At 43.4% G+C, this 21,781-nt stretch overlaps 1 protein-coding gene across 6 annotated transcripts in view; it reads left to right on the top strand.

Annotated features, from left to right (window-relative positions):
• EXT2 (exostosin glycosyltransferase 2) overlaps positions 1 to 21,781 on the top strand; it is a 134,872-nt gene that overhangs the window by 88,049 nt on the left and 25,042 nt on the right. For all 6 annotated transcript variants that reach the window (XM_032640913.1, XM_032640915.1, XM_032640912.1 and 3 more), the window contains 2 exons: positions 751 to 940; positions 8,316 to 8,482. In XM_032640913.1, the coding sequence (XP_032496804.1) occupies positions 751 to 940; positions 8,316 to 8,482 (357 nt within the window). The remainder of the gene's footprint in view (positions 1 to 750; positions 941 to 8,315; positions 8,483 to 21,781) is intronic.

A 21,781-nucleotide genomic window follows, 5' to 3' on the forward strand; every position in this document is an offset into this window, starting at 1 on the left:
TCAGTTTCCTCAGAGGATAAATCTCCCTTCTGTAGCTCGGGCAGGGAAGAAGAGTAGTTTTCTGGCTGAGTGGGTAGGTGATGGGGAGGCCTATGCCCTGGGTCTGTCGCTGCTCCTTACACATATTTTAACTAGTCCTCCTGTTTTTAACCCCCTCCTCTTACTCACAAGGGCCCACTGAGCATAAGCCCTGAGCCTTTGTGGGGCTACAGTTGGGGCTTGCTTGCCTTGTTGCTCCCCCTACCCTCCGCCCACCTTTTGGTACTTGGGTTTCAGCTCTCCCTCTCCTGTGCTGTCATCACTTCTCCAGCCCCTTTCGGTCTTCCAGAAGCATGTTCACGCTGCTCATCAGCTGCCGTCTCTGCTCCCGTTTCGTTGTCTGGGTAGATTTATATCTATTACCTGCACTTTTATATGTGTGTCTATATATATCTATTAACCCACCTTAGTGGGTTTGGGGAGGGAATGAAGATAAATGCATGTGTTTAATCTGCCATGTTTGACTAGAAATCTCTTCTCAGCTGCAAAACTTCTCTGCCCCTTGTTCAGGGGTATCAGAGCCAAACTTAATTAAAGAGCATCAGCACAGATTTTGAGGGAAAGACTTTGAACAGTTGCTTGGCCCTTGGATTAGTCATGGGAAAGGCCATCAGATCTCCCAAGTTCAGGTTTATTGGTGACGCTGGGAAAGAGATCAGCCTCATTGTTACTAGATCCCTCTCTGACCCACATTCATGTGCTCTCTTGCAGAAGTGGGGCAGTGTGAGCAACCCGCTCTTCCTGCCACTGATCCCGCCACAGTCTCAAGGTTTCACAGCCATCGTCCTCACCTACGACCGAGTGGAGAGCCTCTTCCGGGTCATCACTGAAGTGTCCAAGGTGCCCAGTTTATCCAAGCTGCTGGTCGTCTGGAATAATCAGAATAAAAACCCCCCAGAAGGTAAGAAGGGAGGGGAGACAGTGCATTCAGGAAAGGCCTGGTTTGGGCATTAGCGAACCCCTCAGCTGGGTCGATATTTGGATGGCCAAATGATTTGCATCCTTTGGTTTAACATGAATTTTCCTGCTCTGTCAACAGTAATGCCATTTCTGAGACAGCATGACCCCGGTTTTCTCAATCATCCCATCCTTGTTCTAGGGTGGCCCGTTTAACTCTAAGCCCATGGCATGCTCTGTAGCCACAAGTGTTTGAGGGCTTAGGAATCAATAGGATCAAAGGCCATCAGCCTTGGGAAAACAGATCTCAGCTTCCCTCAGCCATCTCAGCTGATTTGTTTACATGAAAACTCAGTTTAAAAGGCATTAGTTTTCTCCTTCCTTATCTCTGCTCTGATACTGTGCTCTTCTTCAAAAAGAACAGCCTCACCTCCGATGGGGAAAGTTAGCAAGGCACGCCCTCCCAGGCTTGAATCAGTTCCTTAAAGTGAGCCCTCTCTGGAAGTTCCCACCGTCTCATGCTTAATGGCTCTGTTGCTTGCCTTGGCCACCCCCGTAATCTGGAAGCTAGGGTTGAGGGCTGTTTGATTCACTGGATTTGTTTTTAATTCAGGACGCATAGAGTACGTTCCACCTGCGTTTTGTTTCTCATTCAGTCCGTCTATTACTGATCCTAATCCCAGGGACTTCAAAGCTCCTGCCCTTTATAGCCTATTAAAGCCAGGAAGTTTCTGATGGATTAGAGCAAGGAATGAGTTTGAAGTTTGTAATGTGCACCACTATCACCGATAAGGTCTAGTTTATTGCGTGACAGTAGTATCTGTGCTTTTTATGGCTGTTCTTGTTTAATTGGTTATACTGAAGTCAGGATAGTCAACCCTGGAAACTCCCGGTAGCAGATCCACAGTCTAGGCTGGGAGAAGAACGTACTTCTGTCTGAGGCAAATCAGGATTTAAATGTCCTCCTGAGACATTTAAAAATTTTTACTTGGTGGGACTTTTGTTCTCTGAGAGAATCAATACTTACTTTTTATATTCAGAGAGCCACAGTTTAGTAAACAAAGTAGCCATTTTAAATGAACAGTATGCCCTGAAGCACACTGCCGTTTGTATTATTATTATTATTATTAACTATCTTTTATGCCAAGTTTTTTTCCTCCCAACATTTCTGATTTTTTTTTTTTTTTGACTCTCAATAAAGGAGGAGGAAAGGGGTAGAAGAAAACGGAAGGTGTTGGCACCAGGTGCCATCTAAGAGGGAGAAAGGGAGGAGGACGGGACAAAAGGAGCGGCGCAGGGATGGTCGTGGGAGACCCTGGTCCACCAGAGTGAGGGGGATCGGAGGTACCGCGTTGCTCATTTATCTCTTCATTTATAAAGGAGAGGTCGTGTTTTCAGAAGCAAGGCTGCGTGTCCCGTGTCCCTCGTGGGACGCGGAACAACTCTGTGTCATGCTGCAGTCACGCTCCTCCACGCGGAGGCCACCAGCTTTCAGAGAGCCTCCACCCTCACCCCGCCCTCCTGCCCAGATAGGCAGTTCTGTCCTTAGAAAACTTCATTAGCCACTTCGGGCTTAAGGTGAATCATTTATTGTAAATTTGAGTCACTTCTTTGGGGCAAGTATCATTACAAACTACGAGAAAGGAGAAATCTTTTTCTTCCTTCTTGGTCTAAGCCCCTACATTGGCATCACTAAAAGCAAGAGCACAAACCTAGGTTTTGGAGCTGGGTGTTCAGTTTTACTTTTTGGTACACCTTAGTAAAGTGTAGTGGTTAATTCTATGACCAAGAGTTTAGTTTATTTTTGAATATTTTGGCTCTAGAGAGGAAAGACAGCCCTCAACTGATGAGGCCCTAATTTTGACACGGTTAGGGACTGGACCAGCTTTTTTCTAACAGTGGTTTTTAGGTCAGGGCTCCAGCTCTGGTGACGTGGTTGTCAAGGGAGAACATGAACCATGTTTAATCTTCTCTGGGGTGTTGGTTCAGTTGGTGAATGCGGCTGTCAGCTCTGGCCCTCGTGCCAGCAGAGGCATCTGATTTTTCATGTACGGCATTAGTAACGTATATATTTTTTAAAAAGCAAGTCCAAGGCTTTGAAATATTAGAGGCAAAAGTGATGTTTTCCGCTCTCTCTACATTTACTAGAATAAATATTGTGGCTAACATGCCTGCTGCTGGGACGGTTAGTGTAGGCAGAAATTGCCCCCTCCCCCCCCCACCCTTTTTTTTTTCACTCTGCAACCCAACCAAATACTTTTTTCTTTTTGGTTACATTTAAGTCTAAATTGCTGGATTTGAAGTTTAAGTAAATACTTAGACTAGGCAATAGAAATTTCCAGCGAGCTTTCGTCACATTGGTTTTGAGCTCTGTCAGAAGAAAAGGCAAGCCACTGCCTTCCTTCTCCCCGGCTCTCTAGTTTCCAGGCTTGATGGATATAAAGGTTGTTAGCCTTGGCCCCTGGCTCCAGTCTGAAGGAAGCTGTTACATTGTACATTTCAGATAGGTTTAACTCAGCCTTCTGTTTTAACTGATTTCAGTTTTAAATTTGAGTTGATCTCAAGGAACCCCCCCATCCTGACCCCAGCTTCAGATTGGGACTCTCATAGTTCTTAATAGGCAGGATGGGATTGGCTGAGCATTTCAGGATGGTCACCTCGGAAGAGGCAAGCGAGAAGTAGAAGCAGCAGCTCTCTTCCTTCGAGCTGAATTCTGGGACCTGGGGAGTGAGGGGCATGGGAACCAGCTGTACACCAGGCAGCTCTAGCACTCCTCGAGGGGGCTCAAGATTTGTATGGAGATAATCTGATCATTTAGTTCGTGGATCTGTGGTTGTGTTTGTGACAGTGATCGCCAGGATGGGCTTTGGGTCATCGTCAGGCAACCTGAACATTGTGTAGTACCTTTGCAAAGTTGGAGAATTCTTGCTCACGTGGCTCTTGGCATCCAACTTGGAGAAAACTGTTAATCGGTACACATTTTAAAAAAAATCCTTAACACGAGGAGTTCTTTTTCTCCTTCAAGCTGGACTAAAGCTCAGAACTGTAAAGTTATCAGGTCAGCTGGCTCAGCTGTTTGCTTTTCATAAATTTGGCCATGTGTTTGAGAAATCTTATTTTTCAGACTACTTTGTGTGAATGGAAGGTGACATTTCTGTTTGCCAGCTACAGATTCACAGGATGAGACACAAGCTATAAGTCATGTGGTTCCATTTAGAATTTCAAGAAGTAAAGAAAAAGAGCCCATCTGGGATAAGCAGTGTAGCAAGAGGCTGAAGGTTTCTAGCTGTGACACTGTTTGCTTCTGCACCCTAAGGAGTCACCCCATATTCTTCTGTCTACACCTCTTCAAGTTGTCAGAGGGGAGGTGAAGCTCCTAGACTTTACAAGAATCCATCTGTGAAGATGAGAATGATGTAGCGTTATCACAACCATGCACTGAGTACCTTTTACATCCAAGGAATAGGAACGGTGCTAAGTGCTTTACACGTATTATCTGTACTCCTTATGACAGACCTGCAAGGAAGCTGTTATTCTTCCCATTTTACAAAAGTGAAGCTCAGATTAGTTGAGTAATTTGCCTCAGTCACAGAGCTGCAAAATGGCAGAGCCAGACGTGAACACAGGTCTCTCTGGATCCAAAGCTTATGTGCTGTGCACTAGGCCACACTGTATCTGTTCAGATTGCCAGTCAGCGCTCAGAAAATCCTCGTGCTTTGCCAGTTCTCTAATTCGGGATTATGCAGATGAAACAGGTCCTTATCAGGGGCTCAAGGAGAGGCAGAGGAGTAAATCTATTCTTTTGAAAATACTTAATGGAAAGAAAGAAAGAAAGAAAAAAAAAACCTCTATTCTTTCTCACCTATATTTTTCTGTGCTACCTCATGCTCCTGTCCTATTTTTAAATTAATTAATTAATTAATTTATTGTCTGCATGGGGTCTTCGTTGCGATGTGCAGGCTTTCTCTAGTTGTGGTGAGCGGGAGCTACTCTTTGTTGCGGTGCACGGGCTTCTCATTTCGGTAGCTTCTCTTGTTGCGGAGCATGGACTCTAGGCGCACGGGCTTCATGGGGCACGGGGGCTCAGTAGTTGTGGTTCGCGGACTCAAGAGCGCAGGCTCAGTAGTTGTGGTGCACGGGCTTAGTTGCTCTGCGGCATGTGGGATCTTCCTGGACCAGGGCTCGACCCCATGTCCCCTGCATTGGCAGGCGGATTCTTAGCCACTGCGCCACCAGGGAAGTCCCCCTATTTTTTTAAACAGAATCAAAATCCCATATCAACATTATCTGCTTTAGGGCAGGGAGTAATTATAATGCTTATTCTTTGATTGCTGCCCTCTTATCTCTGTATTCCACGGAAGGGATGCTAAAGCCCGAGAGAAAGGTAGTTCCCTTTCTTAGAGGCCTATTTTATTTGAAAATGTGAAAACAAGGGCTTCCTTGGTGGCGCAGTGGTTGAGAATCCGCCTGCTGATGCAGGGGACACGGGTTTGTGTCCTGGTCCGGGAGGGTCCCACATGCCGCGGAGCAGCTGGGCCCATGAGCCGTGGCCGCTGAGCCTGCGCGTCCGGAGCCTGTGCTCCGCAACGGGAGAGGCCACAACAGTGAGAGGCCCGCGTACCACAAAAAAAAAAAAAAAAAAGTGAAAACAAGAAACTGGGAATTCTACTTGAAGTCCTGTCTTATAGTAACGATGGTTCATAGACAGCTGGACCATTGAGATGGAGACTCCTTTTGCCAAAGCTGCCTTTGGCTCTCCAGGCCCAACCCAGAACAGAAAGAGGTAATCGCATTTCCAAAAAAGCCATGATTCATTCTGCATTCCCATCTGCACCCTGTATCATCCTCTTTGGCCTTCATCACCTTCTAAAACTTCCCCATCAAAGACTTTCTAGAGGCAGGTTAGTTCTTTATGGACATTGTCTCAAGTAATATGAGGATCTATGCAGGCGAAGAATGTGGAAAGCTGTCGAACATGCTGTGCACACTGCCCGAGTGCAAGTCCCGATCTCATCCAGGGTGGAGGCACGTCTACACTTGACCCAAGCAGCTAGCCTGTTTTCTATACGTACTGCAGAAAGAGGGGCTGTTTGTTGCCTTGTGAAATTAACATGGCAAAAGTTCCATGCTCTTTTGTTCCGCTAGTGTGTTAGGTTTTCTCAGTTCCAGAGGATTAATGGCAGGGATTCTGTTCCTCTCAAAGTAGACATTGAAGATACATGCTGAGGACACGCCCCTGGCTTGTCAGAGTAATATACCAGATCTGACATGTACCACTTTGCCACCGCTACCTAAGGCTCAGAAATATCCTTTGGTCTGTAAATAGACTCAGACTTTCAAGGGAAAGCACAGCTGACACTTAGTGGATGTCTGCTAGGTGCCGGGCACCATGCTGCTAAATGTGTTACCGTTCATCCTCACACCTTCTCACATGTGAAGGTGGTGTTCCTCTTCCATCTTCACAGTCAAAGAAACAGGTAGAAAGCGATTGACTTGTTCAGGATCACATAGCTGGTAATGGATACACCTGAGATTTGAAGCTCTTTCCAGAGACTGTTCTTTCTGTGCAGTGTTACTGTCCATACAGTCCTAGGACCTCAGAGGCATCTTGTTTGGTCTCTAAAGTTAGTGCATTTCAAATAGAAGTGCACATTGTGTGGCCGAAGGCATTTCATTGCATCAGAAAATTCTTACCTATTTAGAGTTTAAATCAATTTCCCTGTAACTTCCACCCAGCCATTGGTCATGGTTCTAACTTCAGAGGCCATAGAAAACAATTCCCCTTTCATCTGATAATCCTTCTGATATCCCTAGTGTGTTAGTCAAGGTCCAGGTGGAAGACAGAAACCACACAGTAACTTGAACAGGAAAAGTTTAATATAAAGAATTACTAACTAGGAATAGGAGATTGGTGACTAAACGGTAAAAAAGAGCTCTCTAAGGATTACAGAAAATAAACTTGGGAGAGCCTCTTCCCCAGCTAGGTCTGAGATTCAGACCTGGCTGGAGACAGGGTGGCTGCAGCCCACTGCATGGTGAAGGTTCTCAGGTGCCACAGGCCAAGACTGGCAAACAAGAAACCAGCAGCTGCCTTGGATACCCACGGAATTCAGCAGGAAGTTGTCCAGGGGGTGTTATCAGGCCAGCCGGGGTACTGTCGAGGGCTTCAGTTCACTGAGTTGCTGTTGAAGGTATCTGTAGAACCTGCTGGGAAGCTGCCCTTGGGGGTGCCTCCTCTAAGACCCTTGGAGCACCCCAACGTGTTACATGGATGTATTGTAAATTATGCGTAGGAGATTTTATCTGCAGTCAGTTAAGACAGGTTTTTTTTCCCTCCTGATTTTCCCTCTGTCACACTTCTCCTTCAGTATGGTGACTCTGGAGTGGCCACAGGCATTTTGGGGCTTCAAGAATCACAAAAACTAGACCTTCCCACAATTACGTGTTGGGTTTTTGGAAGCAGTATGATACCTTTTCTATTCTCGTTTGACAAATGTTGCGTGAAGAACAAACTGCCCTCTGTAGAGAACACTGAGGTCTGTGGACGTGGGTCCTGTATTGAAACAAGTATTAATTTCATGCTATGCTAAACACAGCACTTTAAAATAAGGAACCTGAGGTTAAATGGCTTCGGTCATTTCAAAGTAGAATGGGAAAAATGTAAGGCAAGTCATGAGTTTGTGTTTCTTCAGTATGCCAGAAAATCCCATGTAATTGGACCTAGATATTCGATATTTACTCTGTAAATTGATCATAATGAGAAGCCAAGCCCAGTGAGTCAGGAGAGCAGGACTGTTGAGGTGGTAAGGTGCTAAGTTAGGAAAGCTGACCTCCTTCAGGGCCACAGTTCTGTGAGGGTGGATTTGGCAGCCTTGGGAGCTGTGGGTGATGGCGTGATGGGGGCAGGCGCTTCTGTCCTCAGCACGTGTATTTCCCAGCACAGCTGCAGGCGGGTTTTGAGCTAGGGTGTACCTACCTGGAAGGATTGTGCAGAGGTGGTAGAGTCCTGGTGTTCAAACCACGGGCCTGCGCGTGAGGCGGTCCGGAGCCCATTCGTCCTCTCATCACCGTGACCTTCATCAAGTCGTTTTGCTCCTCTCTCAATTGTGAGTTGAAGCCACTTTGTGGATTCTGGTTAAGACAACATTGAGAATCAGTAGTGTTGTAAGGATGTAGAGAGGATGGAAGTATTTACAATGTAGGATATTATAAAAACGCACCTATAAGTGTTTCTCCTTGCACAGCTGGGTGTGTGGATTTCATGAGAGTCATGGATGTGAGTTGATTCTTCCATCTCACTTGTGATGCGATGCTTTCACCAGTTTATCTCCTCACAGAAGTTAGGAGAGTAATAAATACCTTGGTTTTTCTTTTTCCAGATTCTCTGTGGCCCAAAATCCGGGTTCCTTTAAAAGTTGTAAGAACTGCTGAAAACAAGTTGAGTAACCGTTTCTTCCCTTACGATGAAATCGAGACGGAGGCCGTTCTGGCCATTGACGACGATATCATTATGCTGACCTCTGATGAGCTGCAGTTCGGTTATGAGGTAAGGAGGTTCCAAACGGTGCATTTACATTTTTGATAGTTATTGCCCATTATTGCTTGTCTTTCCTACTAAAGAGTGTTATATTTCATTCTGTAAAGTCGTAATTTCTAAATTCTAGTAGCGTCCAAAAGCTGTGCGTAGGAGTGTAGGTTATGAAGCTGTTCTTTAGAACTTTGGGGAAACCCTATTCCAAAATGACAACTGTGCCATCCACCAGTTTTGGGAACTCCCAGGGAGAGTCCCAGGGGACATTTTCAAAAGAGCATCTATGACGTTTAACAAGCACTTTAATTGATGTCTCCTTGAATACCACTTCCCCGACTCAAGCAGCTGGGCACAGCAACAATAAAAACATCAATAAGCGAAGAAGCTGGCGACACTGACAAACAGAAAGCAGACCCTGTTGATGGCTTTCTTTCTGAGTTTTAAGTGGAGAGGCTGGCTGCCTGTCTTTGGGGAGAAACATTCTCTATCACCATTCATTCGATGTGGCTGATGGATTAGACTGGGTTCAGGGGTTAAGTATGGAGACCAGTAAAGGTCTCCCCAGGGGAAAGTGCCAGAGCTGAGGCCTGGTGAAAAGCAGTAGGAATTGATGAGTCCTGTCAGGGAGGATGTACACGAGATGCATGATGGCGACAGGCTGAGGCCTGCGGCTGCGGGGGTGTAGTGGTGGTATCAGGCCCAAGCAAAACAGAGTGTACAAATCAATTAGCTACAGCTGGCACAGGGAAGAGTGGGGGGGAAGTGTATCCCCCGTAGTCATCCTGTCTTTGGGAGAGGGGTAACCATTTTTAGGATTTGTTAAATTTGAGGTTCTAAGAAATCATGAAGTTTTATCTAATGAAGCAATATGTGATACATATATTTATTATAGAAATTTACTTTCTAAGCCTTAAATTAGAAGTGGATTTTAAGGGGAAGAAATAGGAATCCCCCTACCACTGCCACCACCAAAAATTAAAAGCTCAAGTTTTCCCAGGTTTTTACTATATTTATAAAATATATTTATATATCCATTGCGTATAAAAGAAATTGTGAAATAGACTGATGTGTGATACCTTGGTCGATGTCGTTACTGGCCAGTGAAAGGCATGAGACTAGCTAGGAAAACATGCACTCATCTTTCTGGATTTATTTCTATTCATATTGGTGTCTTCCTTTCGTATCGTCACGTCTAAGGTGTTGGATGATGTTTCATACACTATCGTTCCCATTTTTTCAAAAAGCAAATTACCTACTTATTCTTCTAAGTAATAAGTAGGCAACTCATGGCAAAACCAGTTTTTCTGCCAGTGTTTTCTCTCCATTGCATGTAATGGCTTCAAACTAAACCCATGTGTTTATTTTTGTGGTAAAAGGAAGGTTGAAAAAGGGAACATTCCAAATGGTATAGCCAAGATGGACAGAGTGCTACCTCTTTGATATTTCAGTTGGTCTAAATGAAGTCTAATAAAAGGAAGTTAGACTAGATGAATTCCTTTCAACCTTGAGTTGAAATCTTGGGGTCTCATGAATATTGAAACCTGGGATCTCTTTCAACCTTGAGTTCGTTTCAAGCAGCAAAAAATGTGTTGATGAGAGGAAGTGCAAAACCCTGAGGGACTGAGCTTGAATCTTCACCTCTTCCCTCTGATGCCCTGTGTTTACTCCACATTACCTCTAAAGAAGTAATGTGTATCAGAAGAGTAGGGGGCAGGGAAACCCCTCATCTCCAGTAATTGGGACCTTCTCCAGGTGCTATGAAAGGAACAACTTTCCTAACTACTATCTATATCCAACTTACTATGTTCCTATCAATTTACTGGGTGTTTACACACATTAATGATCTTTTCCCAAACCTGCAAGGCAGTTATTGTTTTTCACCTTCTTTACTGAGACCAAGCAAGGTTAGATACCTTGCTGCAGTCACACAGCTAAATAAGTGGAAGAGTTGGGGTTTAAATTCAAGTTTGTGTGACACTATACTGTCTTCCCTGAGGATTTTTACCATGTCAGAGACTACTGGTCCTCAAAAGTAGTCCTCAGAGCCATCAGCATATCCCTTGTCCATCACTAACTTACCTTGCTGCTAAGGAAAACTGTTTTTCAGGCATCCCCCCCACTAGTGCTTTAGGGTAACTTTGTAAAGTTATTTCTTGTATAGTAATTAATATAATGAACAAAGTTAGGACAGTACTGGGCCCAAGTTTCTACTCTGTCACCATGGACAACTTATGTAATCTCTCTGGGTTGTAGTTTATTCTTATATAAAATGGCACTAACAGCATCTGCCTCATTGGGTTGTCACGTACATTAGATAAGATTGTGTAGCACCACCACATGGACAGCGCTCAGGAAGTACCGGTTCTGGGTGGTGGGCAGTGTGCTCTTCTGCTCTTTATGAGATACCACATTAGCAGCTGCTACCACGACTGCTGCTGTCATTCTCATGATTCCGCTGATTCATGAGGAAGGTTGATGGTTGTTTCCATCATTCAGAAGGGACAGTTCTCTTCTGGAGAGGGTACCCAGTTTTGTGTTGAATCGGAAGACAGAAGACGGTGCTCCTAAATCCTGTTTTTTATGCCAAAGGCTAGGATGATTCTCATGCAAGCTTGACGGATTAAGTGAATAAACAAATCAGTTAACAAAAATTTATGTCCTAGGAGAGTTATGTTGGAGCCCAGAACTACTTCTTCGTCACAGTTATCACAGTGTGTTAGGATTGTATCTATCTTGTTGACTGCTCTTCATCCTTCAGCACTCAGATCAAAAGAAGCTTTCAGAAAGTCTCCAGACTAGAGCACGCTACCTCTTTGTGAGCAAATAATTGTGAAGTGTGTTGTTCAGTGTCTGCTTTTCTTCTAGAATGTAAGCCCCATAGGGACAGAACCACGGCCGTCTTGTTCATTGCTGTATCCTCTTTGCCTAACCCAATTCAGTCCGTTCATCAGATACTCAGTAATATTTGATGAATGAATAAATCTTCATTACCAGCATGCATATGAAAGATAGGAGAGAGATTATTCTGGCCTGCATGCCTTTCCACTTCACTGTGATCCATAATCCGGATACAGCCATTTTAGAAAGCAGTTTGGAGTTTACAATGTTAAACATGTATCTACCATGTGACCCCGCCATTCTCCTCACAGAGATTCACCCTAGAGAAATAAGAGCATAAGTATACACGAATACTTGTACGCTAATACAAGTATTAGTATTTGTACTTGCAGCTTTTATTTGTAAAAGCCAAAATCTGGAGGGGAAAAAAAGAAGTCTTATCAAAAGTTGAATGAATAAACTAATTGTGGTATATCCATACAATAGAATACTACTCAGTAATAAATTGATGAGCTACTGATGCGTACGACAACATGGTTGTATTTAAAAATAATTATGCCGAGTGAGTGAAGCGAGATAAAAAAGAGAACATATTTTATGATTTCATTTATAGAAAACGCAAGCTAATCTTTAGTGATCAGGAGATCGGTGGCTGCCTGGAGAAGGGGTAGGGAGGGTCAGCTTGAAAAATGTATTAAAAGGGGGGCCGTATGGGTTCATTGCAAACCACAAAACATTGCTGAGAGAAATTGAACAACTTCATAAATGGAAAGATGTATCATACGTCTGAATCCAAAGACTCACTATTATTAAGGTGTAAGTTCTCCCCAAACTGATTTATAGATTCAAAGCAAGCCCAGTCAAAATCCCAGAAGGCTTTTTAAAAAGTTAAAATTGACAAGCTAGTTCTAAAATTGAAATGGAAACACAATGGGCCTGGAAAAGCCAAAGCAATTTTAAGAAAGAAGGACAAAATTGCGGGACTACCTTATTTTAAGACTTCTATAAAGCTACAGTAATCAGGACTCTGTGGTACTGGTATAGACTCAGGCGTGTAGATCAGTGAAATAGAATAGAGTCCAGAAATAGACCACACGTGTCATCAATCAGTTTTCAGCAAAAGACCCAAGTCAGTTCAATAGCAGTGGGACAGGCTTTTCACTAAATGGTGCTGGAGTAATTTGATATCCATATGTCAGTTCAGAATGGATCCTAGCCCTAAATGCAGGAACTAAAATTATAAAGCTTCTTAAAGAAAACAGTGGAAAAAGTTCTAGTGTACCTGAGCTAAGCAATGTTTGTTTTTTTCCTTTAAGTAAGAGACAAATAGCACAGTATATAAAAGAAACCAAATTGGACTTCATCAAAATTAACACTTTTTAAAAAGACACTCCTAAGAAAATAAAAAGGCAAGTCATAGACTGGGAAAAATATTTTCAAAATATATAAAGAACTCTCATACCTCTGTAATAAGAAAACAAGTCAGTTAAAAGTGGGCAGAAGATTTGAACAGTTACTTCATAAAAGAAGATATAGAGATGTAAACTAACGTATGAAAAAACTCTCCACCTCATAGTCATTAGGGCAATTCTAAAGTAAAAGCACGATGAGTTACCACTATATACCCACTAGAATGATGAAATAAAATTTAAAATACTGGTAGTGCCACATGTTGGTTAGACTGTGGAGCTACTTAGAAGTCTCATACATATTGGTAAAAATGCTTAATGGTACAACCAGGTTGGGAAAATGTTTGGCAGGTTCTCATAAAGTTAAAAAAAGTTATACTTTTCATATGACCCAGCTTCCAAAAGAAATAAAAACGTATGTGTATGGAATTACATATACTACCAAATGTAAAATAGATAGCTAGTGGGAAGCAGCCACATAGCCCAGGGAGATCAGCTGGGTGCTTTGTGACCACCTAGAGGGGTGGGATAGAGAGGGTGGCAGGGAGATGCAAGAGGGAGGAGATATGGGGATGTATGTATATGTATAGCTGATTCACTTTGTTATAAAGCAGAAACTAACACACCACTGTAAAGCAATTATACTCCAATAAAGATGTTAAAATGAAAAAAAAAACAAAAAAAAGAACAAAATAACCCCCACAAATTATCACTATCAGGAATGAAAAGGAATTAAGGAAGTATTGTCACTATAGATCCTACAGGCATTAAAAGAATATTATGAAAATTTATATGAAATGTAAAAATTCTTTGAAAATTACAACTTACGTAAAATTAAACAGAATATGTACCCTCTATTAAAGAAATTGTTGTTATCAAAATTTTCCTACAAGGAAAAATCCAGGCCCAGATGGTTTTACTGGTGATTTCTTAAAAATAAAGTGATAGTTTCAGGTTGGCGATAAACTTAGAGATCATCTAGCTTGCTCACTTTTAATTATAGGTAAGGCCCATCCATAAACTATATGAAGCCCATAAATGACTTATCCAATATCACCCAGTTAGTAAGTGGCACTTAATAAGGGCATACAACTCATTTTGTTGCTATTTTCCCCATACCATGCCACCTGGGAAGATTTCATCATGTAACTGTCCTATTTCTGCCTCTGTGCCATTCAAACCCATTTGTTTGAAACCTCTCTTTGGTGAAGGTAAAAACACCTGAACATTTTGTTTCCTATTCCAGTATTAACAAATAAGAATCCGTATCAGTCAGGAGAACAGAATCTATACTAATTGTTTCAATAGAATGGATTTAGTATATGAAATTTTCTAATAGAGGTATTAGAGAGCTGAGAGGGCAAACAGGGGCTACTGAAAGTATAAAGAGAGAATAACTCCAGGGAGCGTCCACTACCCCTAGGGTGGGAGGAACAAAGGAAGAGAGGGAAGAGGCTGGGTTCGTCAGAACCTAGAAGCTTGGAAGAGACCCCCCACCCCACCCCCTCACCCCCGGGGCTGGGCCTTAAACCTCTGAGGAGGGGCCACCGGCTGGCTATTGCTAGTACCTCTGAGGGGTCAGGGTAAGGCTGGCTCTGCCGGAAGAGGCTAGAACCACATTCTGCTGCTGGGGTGAAATGCCACACTGTCGGGAAAAGCAGGCAAAATAGGAAGTAATTCCCTTCTCCTTTTCTCTAGTTTCCCAGTCTCTCTCTAGTGCACCCTGTTGGTAGACCACCTAGCAAAGGTGAGATGTTTGCAGAGTCTCAGCCCTAGCATCACAAGGCAGAATTTAGAAGCAGGGCTTGGGGCTACAAGGGAGTAGCTTTATAACCAGTGCAGTCTACCCCTTTGGCTACTCCAGAGCACCCATACAGACCCTTCTACACATATTTGAACTTCCATGCAGCAACAGTAACAAGTGTATTCTTTTCACTAAGAAGGATGCAGCAGCTGTCCTTTATACATATACAGGCCTTGCATTCCCTCCCCTAGAAGGTGAGACACAGAGTCCCAATAGTCATAATATCAGTCTCTGGTTAATTATTTATTCTTTCTTTAATTTTGTCACAATTCTACTTAGTATTCTGTAACTTAATGAATAAATTATAGGCTTCCAATTCTGGACAAGATTGAGCAAGCACATTCCACCCTATTCCTAGAAAAAGAAGACAGACTGGCTAGGGTCCTCAGGACCTAAGGGATACTCCAGCAGTGAGTTCCCTTGGATTTTTTTTTTCCTTCCTTCCTCCCTCCTTCCCTCCCTCCTGTATACCCCAGCCTCAGTGCTGCAGAAGGCCATGACACTCATAGGCACAGATAACGAGCATACAAACGCAGAAAAAGAAAAAGAAAAACCCACTTTCTCTTGTAAGGACTGGGAAGAGGGCAGCCCTGCTGATGGAACGCTTTTGACTGTACCTACTCTACACCAGGCAGACACCATGAAAGAAGCCATATGTACCCCTGCCAACTAGATGCTGTGACTAGGGGGATTGTCATTCAGAGCCCTGCTGACCATTCCCACCCTGCACTACCAGGAGGCAGGAGCAGAGACGGCACTCCTCCCCTGTCCCCTCTCCACTCTGGAGACTGTGGGGTGGAACCCAGTTGACCTTCCATGTCCTCCATGAAGTGAATGTTAGCGAAGACACAGCTGCAGAGACTGGGGGCTGGGGGGCGGTGTCCTGTCCACCATCCCCAGCCTGCACCAAGCAACAGACAGCAAAGAGCACCTCATCCGTTCCCAACTCGAGAGTGGAGGGAAGGTTATGGAAAGGAGGGATTCCTCCTGGGCACACTGTCACCCCTCTCCCTTCAGATCAGTCCATGCCTGAAACTGACTAGAATCAACAGAGCAAAGGCTTTGAGAAAGAAACTGTAGTGTAGAATACTGCCCAGGTTTCAAATTAGCCTCTGGGGAGCACACAAATTAGGCAGACCAGAATAGCACGATATAGTCTTTGAAAATTCAATTGATATTCAATCCAGAGCCCACAAAGTGGATCCGGACATGCACTCTGAACCTAAGCTCCCTGCTGAAACAGAAAGTGTGAAAGGCAGCACCATCTCACAGTAACAGTCAGCATGTTCAGGAAACAATCCAAAATTACTCATCATACCAAGAACCAGGAAAATTACAACTTTAATGAGAAAAGATAATCAACAGTTGCCAACACCAAAATGACACAGATGTCGGAATTATCAACCAGGATATTAAAACTGCTATCATAAAAAATCCTCTAATAAGTAATTATGAGCACTGTTGAAACAAATGGAAAAATAGAAAGTCTCAGCAAAGAAACAGAAGCTATAAAGAAGAGCCAGATGGAAATTTTAGTACTGAAAACTGCAGTAACCAAAATTTAAAACTCACTGGGTGGGCTCAATAGGTGAATGGAGATAACAGGAAAGAACTGGTGAACTTGAGGATAAATCAATAGGAATTATCCAATCTAAACAGCACGGAGAAAATAGGGGGAAAAAAAATGAACAGAGCCTCAGGGACCTGTGGGACAGTCACAAAAGATATAACATTCGTGTCATCAGAGTCCCAGAAGGAGAAGAGAAAGAATGTGGGGCAGCAAAAATTTTTTAAAGAAATAGCTGAAAGCTTCCAAACTTTGCCAGAGGTCATTAAACTTATAGACTCAAGAGGCTGAGGAAACTACAGACATCTGAAGAATAAGTTATATAGACTATATACATTGTATATATGGAATATATCATAGCTATAATTCTTATATCAAATTGGAAAAGAAGAGACAAATAAATTGGTGTGTATATGGTAAGGAATCGAGCAAACTGCATGGCTGCTACATTCTTCTGCAGGTTGCTCGTGAGCCATAGTTGATATTTATGACTTTCTTACACTACTCATCCTACATCCTTTTATCCTCAGCCAGCACTCTAGTATGTTTATTACAGACCCAGTTTCTTTAATGGCTCTAGTACTATTCAAGCTTTCTATCTCTTCCTGTGTTAGTTTTGATAAGCTGTGTTTTTCAAGGACTCTGTTCGTTTAATTTAAACTGTGAAATGCATTGCTATAAAATCATCCACACTATTATCTTGTTATTGTTTAAAGTCCATAAGATTTGGATCGCTGTGCTCTTTTTCATTCCTGATATTGACAACTTTTGCTTTCTCTCCTTTTCTTTAGCCTTGTTAGAGGTATATCAGTGTCATATTCTTTGCAAAGAATCAACTTTTGATTTTGTTGATTTTTCTTTAGTGTGTATTTGTTTTGTATTTCATTAACTGCTCTTTTCTTGATTAATCTCTTCCTCTAATTTCATGAGTTTAAGTTGCTGTTATTTTTCTAACCTTTTGACTTGATAGCTTAGATCAGTGATTTCAGTATTTATTTTTCTAATATATGCATTTAAAGCTGTAAATTTCTCCTTAATTACTGCTTTAGGTACCTTCCCAAGTTTTGATTTGTCATATTTTCATTATCCTTAAGTTTAAAATATTTTCTAATTTCTTCTTTGACCCATAGTTATATAAAAGTATATTGCTTACTTTTGTCAGTTTTTAAAGTTACCTTTTTCTTATTGAGTTCTGATTTGATTCCACTGTGGTCAGAAAATATACTCCATGTGATCTCATCATTTTGAAATGTGTTGAGACGATATGGCTTAGTAAAAGGTCTATTTTGGTTAATGTTCTGTGTGCCCCTAAAAAGAGTCTACATTCTGCAGTTGTAGATTTAATGATCTTACTAGGTCAATTAGGTAACGTTAGGTACATTGGCACTTTTAGTACAACCAAAATATTCCCCTGCTTACTCTTCTCTGAAATAAGCATCTTCGTTTCTTCTGGTTTGGCTGTGTGTGTCTATAGCCTTTATTAGTTTTGTAGTAGTTAAATTCATTATCCTAGATTAAATAAAAAATGGTTTAAACACAGTATTTAATATGTGAGAATCAAAGAGAAACCATGCAGCAGACCTTTCTCACTGTGGCTCCAAAGCATTTTTAGAGAAATCTGGAGAGACAGAGGCGTCTCCCCATTTGGGAATTTTTCAGGAAGGGGCAGCCAGCAGTCCTCCGGTATCTAAGGTGGTTTTACTAGTCCTTCCTGGAGCTGAAGAATAGACCAGATGACTTCCTAAAATCCCTCAGGTGTCATGAATCTAAGGGATCAGAAGTACAGGCAAATGTATAAGGTATGGGTTCATGTGAAAAAGAATCCAACTTATATGCGTAAAAAGTGTCAAACTCCTTTGCTTTCCTGTGAAACCCAGAGAGATTGTTTGTGTGAGGATCCAGGGGTATTTGGAGGCAATGCCAACAGCTTTTTAGGAGTGAAAGGGAGAGCACAGCCGTTGCCTTAGCGGAGGAGAGCGTGGTGACCCGGGGTCTGTTCTGATGGTGTTTCTGCTGATGCCTCTTCTGAGGCCTGACGTGTGTTTCTCACAACGAGAGGGCATTGTAAAGCAGAGCTTTAGTTAGAGGGTTGGAAGCATCACTTTACAGAAACCATTTTAGAGCAGCAGGCTCCACAGCTTGCTTAAGGGACACAGAGCAGAGTCTGAAGGCAGCTTGCAGATGGCACCCTCCCCGAGCTATGAGAAAGAAAGGTGGCCTCCCGTCAGAGCCCAGAGATGAAAGAGGAGTGAAGGGGGAAGGTCTACCTGGGCTGTAAGCTTGAAACCCGTCACGACCTCCGGAATCCCTTTCCCGGAGGAAGTTGCTGGAGCCACAGCAGTGCTCGGCCAGCCTCTGCAAAGCCATAGCACACGTCGGGAATGTTAACACTGTACTGGGGACCGCGGACAAGGCAGAAGGCTCTGTTTTAAAGAAACCCGGCATCAGAACGGGAAGGGACCTTGGAGACCATCCTGGCACTTCATGCTTTATTTCTGAGAAAACTGAGGTGCGAGGAGGTTAAGTTACTTCTGTAAGGTGTTAAATGTACGTTGAATATAACCCTTTAAGGGACGCCCTAGCAAGTTCTTGGGAATGAAAGGCCAGACCCTGTAGGAAAGGCCTTTTTTCTTCCAGTGTCTGTGACTTGAGGACACAGACATGTGGATTCAAGACCTAATGCCTGGGTATCATTATTTATTTAATTGGAAGAAAACATAGGGGTCATTTGCCTGTTTAAATGGGTCATATTCCCTGTTGGAAGGCAAAGAGCTTTGGGAAATGTTACATTCCCTTGCCAGCCCCGAAATCAGGAGCGAAAGAATGATCTTCTCTGGCCCTGCGTGTTTCTGACTTGTTTGACAAGCTCTAGTGAGCTACCAGATGTGGAGATTCTTTTCAGCCTGGGATAATTTATTTATCTGTTTATGTATTTTACCAGGAAAGTATCTATTGAGTTCTTGATACTCATTTGCAAGGAGCTCCTGGGGGAACAGTAGCAGTGTATAGTGTTACTCGAATGTTTGATTTTTTTTCCCCCCAAGTCTGTCTGCTTTTATTTCAGAGCTAAAGAGCTGGGAAATAAAATGCAACTTGTTCCTCCTCCCCTCCCCCGCCTTTAAGAGAGGCCGTTTAAAACATGTGGCAGAAAATGAGCCATGCAGACTTGGCTGGATGTATGAACCCGGGAATTTATTTTTCCTCTCGTACTTTGATCCTCATTTCCAACCATAAAAAATTATTAGTAGCCCTTAAGTGTTGAACATTTTTCACCTGAGAGATGTGAAACACTCTTGGCTAATAATACTGGTTATAAAATCAGTCCTTCATGTGGGGATGGGGATTGACTAAGAGCAACTGTATGTTGTTAGGTGCACACAATGCTGATGCCTTGCTTTTACTGCCTGTGCGGCCCCTAGGTGGTAGCGGCTGCTGAAACCTCTTGGGTGCTAATCAATTATGATAATTTATTTGTTTTATTTTGTTCACAACTCCCCAAGGTAATGGCAAGTAAAGGATCATGAAAAGACAGCAAAATAGCATGGAATGCCCTACTTTTTCTCATGAGAACGTGAAACCACCTCTGAGTGCGTTCTCCTGCTATAGGAAGCACCAAGATGAAAGGCAACCCAAGTTAGAACGAGCTTGGGTGTACGTGTGGTCGCACAGGGGAGTCACAGGCCAGTTGATGTGATGGAGGCGGAACTTGTGTTTGGGTTGACGTTGGAAGCTAGGTCGGTTCAGCCATATAGGGCCAGCTGATGGACAGGCTAAGAGGTCAGCTGAAAAGTCAAAGGCGGTGAGGAGGTGTCATAGGTTTGCAAAGAGGTATATGGTCCAGGCAGATCACGGGATGAATTAGAGATGACAGACTGAAGACAGGGAAAGCCAGTTAGATATTGGTAGTGGAAAACCTATAAGCTTAATGTTCATCTGGATTGAAGAACCAAGAAGGGAAAGGTGGGCTCCGTCATAGCTCAGATTTGATTGTAACGAGGGAGCTTGGCTAAGTGGAGAATTCCAGAGCTGAGACTATATAACAGTTAACTTTTAAACAGAATTAGTAAAATTTAGAGCTAAATGTATTCATCCAGGGAGAGGGGGAGAGATGATGTATTCTGTGATTCTAAATAAACTATTCCACTTTCTCTCTTCTCACTAGAAGAGCAGAAAGTTGGAAACACCTATCTTAGAATTAGACTTAATAATAACCTTTTTTAAAAAGCTAGTGGGTAACTTTTAAAAAAGAAAATAGGTTGTCTCTGTCCTTCTGTTTGTCCCTCTCTGAGCCATCTCCCAGTGAAAGTGCCACAGATACCAGGTCTTGGACTGGGTCTCAAGACTGTTTCTTACAGACTTGTGGTTGTGATCTTTCTGATAGGGAATTGGCTGCTTTTCTCTCTAGATTTAAGTCCCAGAGTCCTAGATCTGAAATTGTGCTCAGGGTTGTTGGGAATCCAGGGCGGGTTTTCTTTACGGTACATGGAACCACCTGTCTCATCCTGCCATGGGCCCTACGACAGGCTTACACTCTTTGGTTTCACCTAGAGCACCGAGAAACTGGGTTCTCATAGCCGACACTGATAAAAATGAAACGTCCCTAAAGGAGGGCCCAAATGCAAGGGACATCCCTGCAGCAGATAACCTAACTATTGGAAGTGCCTTGGCCTTCAGTGGGAACCAGTGCCATAGATTTCCGTTCCTTGGCCTCTCAGCTGACTCAGATCCTTGAGCCTTCACATGGCCTGACCCAGTGGCTGCCTGGAAAGACTGGGAATTCGGGTGTTTCCTTCTCCTCTCTGGATGATGGACTGTAGCAGCAGTGTACCATGGAGCCAGCACAGGTGTCGGTCCCCATGAGTGCAGGCACTGGCTGTCCCAAGGAGCCGGGCCTGTCTTGGGCGTGCGCAAAATCAAACCTTGTCAGAGCTGTTCGGGATCAGCATTTGTGCTGGGTCTGCGCTAAGGCTTTACAGTAGCTATAGAACCATTTTGTCAAAGCTGAGCTTTTTGAACACTAAAAATTGTCTAGGACTTGCGGTGACTACTTCTTTTAGGATCTGAAGAAGCTGATGGCTGGAAGCTCTCTTTGAGCCTTGTGTATTACATCTGAGTGAGTGACAGTTCCCCTCTGAGTCTCCTTCCTGGGCCTGGCCATCATACAGATCAATGGTGTGGACCATTGTAAGGACATCTGTCTCTCTTTACTTCCATTTTTCTCCCTTTTCTTAAGTACATGAAGAGTTGCCTTTATAGAGACTGATGTTCTGAGAAGAGGGAGCAGGCCGGACGGCTCATTCTGTGAGTGTCCTTGCCCACGAGGTACAGTCAGAACTCCCCTCACAGGAGGCATGAGGAAGACCGAGGTCAGAGGGGAGTCATTCTTCCTAGAGAATGACCTCCCTGGGGTCTTCACATCGCTTCGGGCTCCCTGTTTCCAGCCTGTGGGAGACCTGAACCCTCTGATAGGTCTGTCCTATCACCAGCTTGCACTGATTTACACCGCCCAGACTCGAGGGGCCTGGAGGGAGAATAGTTCACGTGTGCCGCTCTGAGCACGATCTGCTGAAAGCGGACCCCGAGTGGCAGGCCGGGGCCCACGGAGGCGCTGAGAGAAGCTGCAGTGAGGTTTGACCTCTCGGAGCTTTTCTAAAGCACCCAGTCCCCCTCGGAGGGTAAGTCAAACAAATATTAAG

Source organism: Phocoena sinus, chromosome 8 (assembly GCF_008692025.1).
Source record: "Phocoena sinus isolate mPhoSin1 chromosome 8, mPhoSin1.pri, whole genome shotgun sequence".
In the NCBI taxonomy this organism is placed as follows: Eukaryota; Metazoa; Chordata; class Mammalia; order Artiodactyla; family Phocoenidae; genus Phocoena; species Phocoena sinus.